General features: G+C 39.2%; 1 protein-coding gene across 1 annotated transcript; it reads right to left on the bottom strand.

The window, feature by feature from the left end:
- Positions 1-374: 374 nt before the first annotated feature.
- si:dkey-45d16.4 (uncharacterized) lies at positions 375-6,826 on the bottom strand. The gene is made up of 4 exons (XM_026933505.3): positions 6,629-6,826; positions 4,621-4,885; positions 4,066-4,265; positions 375-3,970 (listed from the first exon to the last, which is right to left on the bottom strand). The coding sequence occupies exons 1-4, from the start codon at positions 6,660-6,662 to the stop codon at positions 3,630-3,632; spliced, it is 840 nt and encodes a 279-aa protein (XP_026789306.1). The 5' UTR covers positions 6,663-6,826; the 3' UTR covers positions 375-3,629.
- Between the last annotated feature and the right edge of the window lie 5,407 nt (positions 6,827-12,233).

Genomic DNA, 12,233 nt, shown 5'->3' with positions numbered 1-12,233 from the left:
ATTTGCACGTTCAAATTGGTTGGTAATTGTTGGTTTATGCATGATACCCAGATGTCAGACTTCCTGAAACACCAGCTTCTCCATGATCTCCCATTGTACACGCACTCTCAGAAACCAAATTGGAGATTTCCTTGTCACTGGGGTATCCGCTAGCAACCGTCATGACGTATTGAGAGTAGGACAGTTGTTAACATCTGGTCAGAATGTTGCTAGATTTGCTTCTCTTATTTGAAATAAATTCACAAAAGTCACCAAATCTAGTGATAACATTGGCAACACTGAATGCAGAAGAGATTAAGGCCCAGTAATGTCACTGTGTAAACCAGCACTGAGCCTTAATTTCTTATTATGATAATGACATACAGAATGCAAAGCAATTATTCAAACTTTTATTCACAATATAAAGCTGTGTAATCCAAATAATTATATATCATGTTACATTTCAGTAGTATCAACTAATTTTCATTTAGCAAAAATAATATAGCTAAAAATACATACAAGTGAAGCCCTGGAATATTATTGTTAAATATTAATCATTTTTTAGCCAGGGTAGTCGCTTCAACTCTCTGAGTGCAACAAAGACGTGGGCAAAAAAAAAAAATGGCAGCACATGGTAAATATTGGACAACGTAAACATCAATTATTGTCATCTCTCAACAAAGACTTGGCTATGTGATGCACAACGATGGCTCTGCATCATTTCACAGCAAACATATTACTGTACATTAAATCTGACAAATGTAACAAACTTCACATCTACAGCAGCTTCCAACATCTAAAAAAATTATGATTGTACATCCTTAAACTCATTTGTGTCATGCAGCAACAGTTTGATTTTAATTTACATGGAAATGAACTGCAGTTGAGGAAATGAGTATAAAAAAATTTGCAGCATTGCAACTAAATTACAGCATTTTAAACGAGTCCTGATTCTGCCGAGTATCGGGCGACGCTGCATCAATGAAGGCGGAGCTTAAGTTAAATCTTTTCAGCCAACCACAAACTTGATCATATGACATCACCACCATACTTTAAATATGTTCTCTTCTGGTTTTGGTTGCATGTTAAATTAGCTTACTTATGTTAGCTAGTTTGCTACGGACTTGGTTACTGGTTTATTATAGCTATATTAATAGTTACAGACAATGATACAATAGCTAGTTTGCTAACAATTTGATGGCTAGCAACAAATTTTAAATATATAACATAATAGATTGCATAATGTAAGCTATCTTTCTAGCAAACATAGATTGCTCATTGCAAGCTCCAATCGCAAACTCAATCAGAAAACTTCACATACTTTGGCTAGTGGTTTTGATTAAACAAATAAAACAGTTTATGTAATGTTACCTAGCCTGCTAATGAACTTAGACTTACACAATAAAAACACATAACATTAGCAAGCTCAGTTGCTGGATTTAATTACAATAAAATGGCTTAGCCAAAATAATAATTTACATATCTCCTAGCTTGCTAAAGAGGTTAGCCTGGTTCTACTTACATAATAAAATAGGTGCTAGTGACCTTGAACACTTATTTATAAAATTAATAAAAATAAAATCATTCACATAACATTAGCAAACTTGCTGCTGGTTTAAACTTTAATATTAAATAAAATTGATCTGCTAATGTACACTAGTTTAATTTTACTACTAAAAAAAAAATAAAATTCATGATAGAATTGTTAACCTAACATTATCGCATGAAAAAAAAAGAACAGATTACCTAGCATGAGCTAGATTTTAGCTGCTTAATGTTATGCTAGAGAAGTAACGTTAACTGTGACAACTCGCTTGCTGGCTAATGTTAGCACAGTGCTATTTAGGTAGCTTTGCTAGCTCTAGTAGAACATGTACGAGTTGTATATTTCACTCAGCAGTACATCAAGACAAAGAAATGAAAGGTTAGTGATGCTAACACAATTACATTTAGAGCTAGCTGATTTTTTTTTAACTTAAGTTCCATCCTTTTTGACCCAGAAACGCCCGTGTCCTTGTCTCCCGGAGGTTGTCATGCAGGGAGAACAATAAATGCATTTCAGGAAGAACATGAAGGACATGAAGGACATGAAGGACGCTAGCAGCTGAAAGGTGCTCGAAGCTGATTGATAACATAGCGCTGATTCACCAGCTGATGCAATCAATCGAATCTCTCCATTTGTCGTCTAAACATGGCTCCGTCCCAAACATTTTAATTTAGAATTAAACTTACAGCTGTAACAAGATTTCTTCACAGTTGGGCGAAAGTAAGTATCCCCCATAGACTTCAATATTTAAAGCTTTTTTTAACAATACATGACCAAATTATGTTTATCTTTCTGCTCAAAGCATTTGAATTTTTAATACAACGCATTTTTTGCTTTTAAAAAAAAAAAAAACGAAAAGGAAGTATTATCATAAAATAGTGCAAGGTTGTTATTCTCACTCGGAAATTCACTCTGGCTGTCATAGCTAGCTAAGGTTTGCAGCGCAATGCTAGCTAATGATTCTTCATTTACCGTTACACACTATATAAACAAACTCAGTCAACTTTTAACACAGTTAAACGCAGTTAATCAGTTAACTTTTAACGCAGTAAATTTTAGAACTGTACGCTGATATTTTGACAAAATGTCATCACGCCCTTGAGAAAAACAAAAACTCATCAGGATTTATGTTTCATTTGATTGGTATATAGAATGTTATCAGTTAGCTCACTCTCTAATACGCTTCTTTATAGTTTTAACACCCGGAAATGGAGAGTTGGCTCAAAAACGTCATCTGAATGATTGTATAATGAAATATACAGAAATGTATAACATAAATATAACATAAATGTAGCGATGCTCACTGAAACATATAGCCGGAGGACGTATGTGTTTAGCATTCTGAAATACTAGCGACTTTACGGGCGACTCGTATTTGTGATGTTGTATCAAAGTCATGTTCTTGAAAGTTTTATCGAGTTTTATCGTAATTTGTTAGAATTAATTTCAAATAAAAATTCAAGTAGAGCTGGGCAATTGTGATAAATTATGTCACAAAACATTTTTCTGGTATATCTTGTTATTATGATATATTTTTCTAACTAATTTTAATTTTAAATTATTATGCTGATATGATTTTGTATTGAATCCTTATTAAATAGTACTTTTTTATTCAATATTAGAATTTGTTCGTATTATTATGATTTTTTTTGTTTGTTTTAGTTTATATATTTTTGTAGAAAAAAAGGTAACTTTTTAGTTGTTGTTTTTTAAATTTACTGTTACTGGTGTTTTGCTGGCAGTTTGTTAGGAAACCTATCTATCATAGAAACGTCACCATGTATCATGATGAGATATTTTTGTCATTACCCAGCCCTAAACTCAAGTGCTAGTGTTTGGGATACACCCTTTGTAAAGTGCTACCATCTATAAATTATTATTTAGCCAATTAGCTAGCTAGTTGTTAGCTATCTACTACATTAAGAGTCAATATCTACGTATATTGTCACAAAGTATTCTGTACAGCCTTCACTTGTTAGAATTAATTCTACGAACTCTTGAACAAATAGAAAATGGGACAGTTTGTGAGGAAAAATGTTAGCAACAGGTTAGCAAAACGAGTCCAAACTACTGGCAATGTAGCACTGTGCTGTGTTTCGAAAAGTCAGCACTCAGCATTCTTCTCACTCTTGAGAACTTTCTCCTTGAGCAGGTCGAGGATGACCTGCCTCTCCTGGCTCTCCAGCTCAAAGCGCCGCTCACGTTCCTTCCTCTCAGCACCGAGTCGTTCGCGTTCCAGAGCGATTTTGCTCCTCTGGATCTCGAGCTCTTCCCTGCGGAGCGCCATCTCCTCTTCACGTAGCCGCTGCTCGGCTTCTGAGCGTTTCTCCAGGAAGCTCAGGATCTCCGAGTACGTCTGGCAGCAGCACTGGCACGGCCGCTTGGCTGTGGGCGCAGACAGCTCGACCAGGTCCTCCTGTTCCTCCGGCTCCAATGAACCAGACACTGCAGGAGAACCAGAATGATCTTTATATATTAGCGTGCTTTCACACGTAGTGTTAGCCTGTTTGTGAACAGTTCTGTTGTGATCGTCTCCTCACCTGTAGGCGCCGTTGCTGCGACTGGAAGCACAGTGGGTTTGTCTGGCTCAGGCAGTGTGAGCTCCTCCAGTGTTCTCTTCTTCATCTCTCCATCCTGGTATTTTCCTTCACCACTTGCCATCAGGTTCTTTTCAGCCTCAAGCTCCAGAACCTCATGCAGCAGATCCTCCTTCTGAGCGTAGAGCCTCTCGGTGCCGAACCTCAACACAGTTACATGATATCATTTATTTAATGATTTTGTTTAAACATCTAGGAGATGACATGTTTATGAAAGTTTCAGTCATTCAGAAACGTCAGGTAGTAGTTCACTCAAGTGTGTCCTGGTTTGTTCTACTTCAACCTTTAAAGTCACACAAAATTTGTCCAAATTATTGTTCAAAAGACCATACTGTGAACACATTGTAAGCACTGAAGTGACATTTTTGTCATGCTGTGTCATGCTGTTACAGGAAAATAATCAAAGAAGGGGAGGAGAGGGAATGACTATAACTTGTGGTGGAAACCTATAATCCTATAATCCTATATTCCTTGTGATTTAACGTGTTTCTTGCTAACCTGCGCAGGCTAGGAAAGTCCTGCTTTTTGTAGTAGTCGAGTAGCAGCATAGTTCTCTCCCTGCATCTGCGTCCATCCACCTCAAAGTTCTCGTCCTGCAGCGCTGCTGTAACGATCTCACCCACCCGAGCCCAGATCCGGCCCGACTCCTTCGAGATGAACGGGTTCTGAGCGATGACCTCGCGGAGGAGCAGGATGTCATGGCGGGCGGAGAAACGCACCTGCCGCTTCCGGGGAGTGGATGAGGGGCCAGCGATGGAGAATCCTAAAACAGAAAGAATTACTGTACTTTTTTTTTTTTTTTAAACTCCTTAACTTCTTGTTATTTGACCAAGGAAAACATAAAATTGTTTATATAAAATTGTTTATGGAAGGAGTCTCCAGTGTCAGCATTCTGTAACAGTCAAAGGCAAAGCTGTACCTCAAGTTACAACAGGAACTAACTTATCTCACGGACATTTCATAACATTAAATGTAATAGGCCTATATTACATTTATTACATATTTGAACGTAATTGACTGATTGATATCTTTAACTGAAATGCTTCCCTATTAAGCAAGTAAACCTCTACATGACGTATTGTATAGTATATAATATTATTAGCACTTATATAGGAAATGTGGAGCCAATAGCTATTTCGTACGTAAAAGAATACACACATATATATATATATATATATATATATATATATATATATATATATATATATATATATACACACACACACACACAAAATAAATTAATAAGCCACCAGTGTAGGAATTAACAGTATCGAAAAAGTAGCTAGCACAAAAACTAGCAGGTGTCATACTAGCTAGCTAGTTGTGGTTCTCAACGCTGAGTCTGTGAATGAAAGTCAGGAGATTGATGTTTGTTTATTTATTTAAATTAGTTAGTTAGTTAGTTAGTTAGGTAGGTAGGTAGGTAGGTAGGTAGGTAAGTAGGTAGTTACACGTAGTTACAGTGTAGTTATTGTACAGTTATTACAGTTACAAAGCTAACTGGCCAGTCACCTGAACTGAGTGTGTTTTAAACCCCAACATTTAAAAATAATCCATAAATAATGTTTATTTTAAGCAAATTAGAAAAATATCATCAAATATTTACACATATATTAAACTATATGCGTATTTGAACTCAGACAACTTGATTTGGATTGTTATAAATCTCTAATGGCTCTAATACATGAAAATGGCGGTGCTGAGAGTACTTCCACTTCTGTGTTGATAATGGCTTTATCTTACAGTATACAAGGAATATATTCCTTCATTCAATGAAATTGTTTCGAGTTGTTATTATTTAATTATTTCTGGGGAAAAATTACTGGTTGAAAAGTTTTTATTAAGTTTTTATCACTGTATTAGATTTTACTTGCAGGTGAATCGCTATATAAAACGCAGGTGTCACATCGCTAACAGTCCGGGTTGGGACGTGTAAACGGAACGGAGTTGTGCAGGACCTGTGTTTCACACCGGAGTGTAGTTTTGCGGTGCTTTTCGCATCATAGACGTGCAGTAACGCGTAATAAACATTGTACAGTAAATATAATAAGGATACACTCCTCCAGATGGGTGGTTTCTATAGCTGAATATGCTCTAAATATTAATTAGTGAATATTAATATTCGCATATTATGTGGAGTATTATTTATTTGTCTAGAATATGCACTTATTTAGTGCATAAATAGCGTGTTTATAAGCATTTCTAACACAGGATCGCTGACCGAGAACCGGAAATCAAGAGGAAAACAGTCCACGTGCGCGCATGCTATTAAAAACAGTACGCATCCTATAGTAATTATGGTAAGATTTAGATGCGTACTATTCTAACACACTGTTTAGTGCAGTAGGATGCAGGAGGATTTCAGAGCCACGGCGACGGGAGAGAGAGAAAAAGAATAATTGCACCCGCGTCTAATCCTCTCACGCAGCCGCTGCTTCGGTATCATTAGACGAGCCGTGCGTGCGCGTGCGGGTGTGCAAAATGCGTGAATTCCCCCCGGTTTTACCTTCGCTGATCGGCATCTCCACCTTCCGTTGCATGTCTTCCGGTGTCTGCCAGCGTCAGCTGATGCGCACAAACTGCTGAGGTCATCGCACACGTCCGCTCACCAGTACAAGGCTTGCACTCTGACGTGTACCTCAACTTCTGGCCAAAAACACTGGAGAGGAGCGAGTGTGTCTGAGTCTGAGAAAGCGTGTGTGTGTGTTTGTGTGTGCATGGCCACGAGATGGCAGAAGAGGATCGACAAGACATCTTTAATGTGTCTGCATTTAAATAACACAATAGTACACAAACTCCACCTGATCATTAACACTGACCCTTTAACCACCGAGCCACAACCGTACACAAACTCCACCTGATCATTAACACCGAGACTTTAACCACCGAGCCACAACCGTACACAAACTCCACCTGATCATTAACACTGACCCTTTAACCACCGAGCCACAACCGTACACAAACTCCACCTGATCATTAACACTGACCCTTTAACCACCGAGCCACAACCGTACACAAACTCCACCTGATCATTAACACTGACCCTTTAACCACCGAGCCACAACCGTACACAAACTCCACCTGATCATTAACACTGACCCTTTAACCACCGAGCCACAACCGTACACAAACTCCACCTGATCATTAACACTGACCCTTTAACCACCGAGCCACAACCGTACACAAACTCCACCTGATCATTAACACCGAGACTTTAACCACCGAGCCACAACCGTACACAAACTCCACCTGATCATTAACACTGACCCTTTAACCACCGAGCCACAACCGTACACAAACTCCACCTGATCATTAACACTGACCCTTTAACCACCGAGCCACAACCGTACACAAACTCCACCTGATCATTAACACTGACGCTTTAACCACCGAGCCACAACCATACACAAACTCCACCTGATCATTAACACTCAGACTTTAACCACCGAGCCACAACCGTACACAAACTCCACCTGATCATTAACACTGACCCTTTAACCACCGAGCCACAACCGTACACAAACTCCACCTGATCATTAACACTGACCCTTTAACCACCGAGCCACAACCGTACACAAACTCCACCTGATCATTAACACCGAGACTTTAACCACCGAGCCGCAACCGTACACAAACTCCACCTGATCATTAACACTGACGCTTTAACCACCGAGCCACAACCGTACACAAACTCCACCTGATCATTAACACTGACCCTTTAACCACCGAGCCACAACCGTACACAAACTCCACCTGATCATTAACACTGACCCTTTAACCACCGAGCCACAACCGTACACAAACTCCACCTGATCATTAACACCGAGACTTTAACCACCGAGCCACAACCGTACACAAACTCCACCTGATCATTAACACTGACCCTTTAACCACCGAGCCACAACCGTACACAAACTCCACCTGATCATTAACACTGACGCTTTAACCACCGAGCCACAACCGTACACAAACTCCACCTGATCATTAACACTCAGACTTTAACCACCGAGCCACAACCGTACACAAACTCCACCTGATCATTAACACTGACCCTTTAACCACCGAGCCAAAACCGTACACAAACTCCACCTGATCATTAACACTGACCCTTTAACCACCGAGCCACAACCGTACACAAACTCCACCTGATCATTAACACCGAGACTTTAACCACCGAGCCACAACCGTACACAAACTCCACCTGATCATTAACACTGACCCTTTAACCACCGAGCCACAACCGTACACAAACTCCACCTGATCATTAACACTCAGACTTTAACCACCGAGCCACAACCGTACACAAACTCCACCTGATCATTAACACTGACCCTTTAACCACCGAGCCACAACCGTACACAAACTCCACCTGATCATTAACACTGACCCTTTAACCACCGAGCCACAACCGTACACAAACTCCACCTGATCATTAACACCGAGACTTTAACCACGGAGCCACAACCGTACACAAACTCCACCTGATCATTAACACTGACGCTTTAACCACCGAGCCACAACTGTACACAAACTCCACCTGATCATTAACACTGACGCTTTAACCACCGAGCCACAACCGTACACAAACTCCACCTGATCATTAACACTCAGACTTTAACCACCGAGCCACAACCGTACACAAACTCCACCTGATCATTAACACTGACCCTTTAACCACCGAGCCAAAACCGTACACAAACTCCACCTGATCATTAACACTGACCCTTTAACCACCGAGCCACAACCGTACACAAACTCCACCTGATCATTAACACCGAGACTTTAACCACCGAGCCACAACCGTACACAAACTCCACCTGATCATTAACACTGACCCTTTAACCACCGAGCCACAACCGTACACAAACTCCACCTGATCATTAACACTCAGACTTTAACCACCGAGCCACAACCGTACACAAACTCCACCTGATCATTAACACTGACCCTTTAACCACCGAGCCACAACCGTACACAAACTCCACCTGATCATTAACACTGACCCTTTAACCACCGAGCCACAACCGTACACAAACTCCACCTGATCATTAACACCGAGACTTTAACCACGGAGCCACAACCGTACACAAACTCCACCTGATCATTAACACTGACGCTTTAACCACCGAGCCACAACCGTACACAAACTCCACCTGATCATTAACACTGACCCTTTAACCACCGAGCCACAACCGTACACAAACTCCACCTGATCATTAACACCGAGACTTTAACCACCGAGCCACAACCGTACACAAACTCCACCTGATCATTAACACTCAGACTTTAACCACCGAGCCACAACCGTACACAAACTCCACCTGATCATTAACACTGACCCTTTAACCACCGAGCCACAACCGTACACAAACTCCACCTGATCATTAACACTGACCCTTTAACCACCGAGCCACAACCGTACACAAACTCCACCTGATCATTAACACCGAGACTTTAACCACCGAGCCACAACCATACACAAACTCCACCTGATCATTAACACTGACCCTTTAACCACCGAGCCACAACCGTACACAAACTCCACCTGATCATTAACACGGAGCCTTTAACTACCGAGCCACAACCGTACACAAACTCCACCTGAACATTAACACTGACCCTTTAACCACCGAGCCACAACCATACACAAACTCTGTCTGGTTTTTGAAAAACTCTTCTCTTATTGGTGATCTGAGCCAAACAACGTGAGACACTGAAAAGACTCATCACTACTTTGTGCACAGCAGAGGGTGTGCTAAAGATGGACGAATAAACGAATTACCCAATTTCTACAAGACACAGTAAACACATCACAAGCACAGCGACAAATACACTCCTATGTTAACATTCGTGGCCTTTCTTCATCCCTTTTTTTTGTTCCTGTTCCATCAAGAATGGCGGCTTGGTGTATGTTTTAACAGAATGATATGAAAATCACTAAATTTCCGTTATTTAGTGAACTTTTTATTGCATCCATGGTTCCAGGCATCCAAGTCAGAATTTAGTTTTTATAGGTACTAAATAAAATTATCATCAAACTCAGTTTAACAGATCTTAATTCATACAGTTTTATCGTGTATTGTACAAATGGTTTCAAGTATCGCGATACGATATTTTTGTCATATCAATTCAGCACTCCCAATCCACCTACTGTGATGTGTTCCAGAGAACCCAGTGGAAACCCACAGGAAGAACGTAACCTGAGCTCAAGATTAAACCGGGTGACTCTTGTGCTGCGAGCTGGTGACGCTACCCGCTGTACCATCGCACCACTGTAGTTTCTTTCTCTGTAATTAAAAATAATTAGTTTAACAGCAATAGCGATAGTGATGCATAAAACTTTTATTCATGGGCGTTGTCATGGTTACAGTACAATGTCACTACATAGGATCAGGAGAATTGATTTAGATCTGTGAATATAAAATAACAGACATCTGCCAGCCAATCAGAAACAAGCATCTTCCATAGCCATGGTATTAAAGGAAAAACAAACTATGTTCTACCTTGACAGCATATGAATCTGATCTGAATAATGTGTAATAATGTGATATTGAATATATTGTATCAGTGATGTTTCTAGTCAGAGGTGTCTCAGAGAGAGTGATTTACAGACATGAGGATGAAAAAAAAAACTAATTGAACATCAGAGTCGTGCAGTGATGGATATTTTGCTCAACTGAAGCAGAAACAGAGATAATCCAGAAACACGGAAAGGTTCAGAGACCTTCTGGTGGATGATGTTAACCTCCAGCAGGTTTGATTGACAGCTGGAGGAACGCAGCACGCCCGGCGTGATGGGGTTAGCGGCGAGCACTTAGGCGTGGGATAGCATTTTGAAAGGTATTTTAGAGAGGAGCAAGGAGCACATAATCACCCTGAGAAAATTCACAGACGTGCAGGGAATACTGAAGAGCAGCGGCGTTATCAATCACACTGTAGGGTTTTTATGTGATTCATGACCTTTGGTCCGCTCTGTTATTGTCATTTCTGCATATCAGCGGTTTTACTGCAATCTCAAATCTCAAGATTGGTGTATCACTTGTAATTTGATTCATTGAGTCAGATCCAGAAGGCATAGCATTAATGAGTACTAGAATTTCTGTTTAGTGAAACTTGTCATGTCTCAAATACATAAAAATATCTTGAATACAAGCCAAATTTATCGAGTATGATAAGATCACAATAAACCAAATCTATGACTATTAAACCTATTTCTAGACACTTACACCAATGTCAAGCTTGAAATTGTCTTGTTCTCTCAGCAATATGGCTAATTTCTCTTTTTCAAGCATTTATTTCTAGAAATTTATCTGCCAACAGAATAAGAACATTTAAAGCTTAAAATGTGTAAAGTGCCTGAATAATTTCTATTTAATTTATAATAATCTCATAATAAAAAAATATTAGATCAATTTGCCCATATTCAAGATATTTTCACTTGCTAAGATATCATCTTACACATCTGGTCAGTAAGCTTTTTAATTAAGTAATTAATTAACTAATGAACTTACTGAATAATTAATTAATTGGATTGTTTCTCATTTTATCCATAAGTGGATAAAATTCTTTGTGGAATTAATAAATGTGACATTTATTTATCATATAAATACTATAAGACACTTGCCCTTAAGTGGCATATCAGTGTAATGGTTTTATTTTAATTTATTTAATTTAATATTTTAAACAGAATTTTTTAACTGTTGCTGGGTGTTATCTGAAACAGCTAAACAGGTGAACTTTTTATTTATTTTTTTATTTATTTAATTAAATTATTTTAAGCCTGTGCAGCAGACAACCTGCTTAAAATAAAAAGGATTAAAATAATGAAACCGGTATATGTTTATTTATCTGTCATAAAGGACTGTCAGAACATGCAACTTGGCACTGAAAAAGTATGAAAAAAAAGAAATAAATGTCTCCTTACAGAAATGTGCTTGTTTTGTATTAGAATATACGGCTGAATGCAGATCTTCGGCCATCTAGAACAGCAGGAGAGCCGAAAGATCATCCTAAAGCCTTCTTTTTCTTTAAGACAAAACATCATCTCATCTTACAGTCACGTCTCTGTAATGAGGAGAAACCAAATGCATGCAAATAGATTCCCTTCCTTG

Source organism: Pangasianodon hypophthalmus, chromosome 2 (assembly GCF_027358585.1).
Source record: "Pangasianodon hypophthalmus isolate fPanHyp1 chromosome 2, fPanHyp1.pri, whole genome shotgun sequence".
In the NCBI taxonomy this organism is placed as follows: domain Eukaryota; kingdom Metazoa; phylum Chordata; class Actinopteri; order Siluriformes; family Pangasiidae; genus Pangasianodon; species Pangasianodon hypophthalmus.
This window is presented reverse-complemented; position numbering and strand designations above follow the sequence as displayed.

Coding starts and splice junctions, on each gene's coding strand:
- si:dkey-45d16.4 (XM_026933505.3), bottom strand. CDS start 6,662: ATGCAACGGAAGGTGGAGATGCCGATCAGCGAAG. Junction 4,886..6,628: donor GGAGATGCCGATCAGCGAAG/GTAAAACCGGGG, acceptor TTTCTGTTTTAG/GATTCTCCATCGCTGGCCCC. Junction 3,971..4,065: donor CGCAGCAACGGCGCCTACAG/GTGAGGAGACGA, acceptor GTTCTCCTGCAG/TGTCTGGTTCATTGGAGCCG.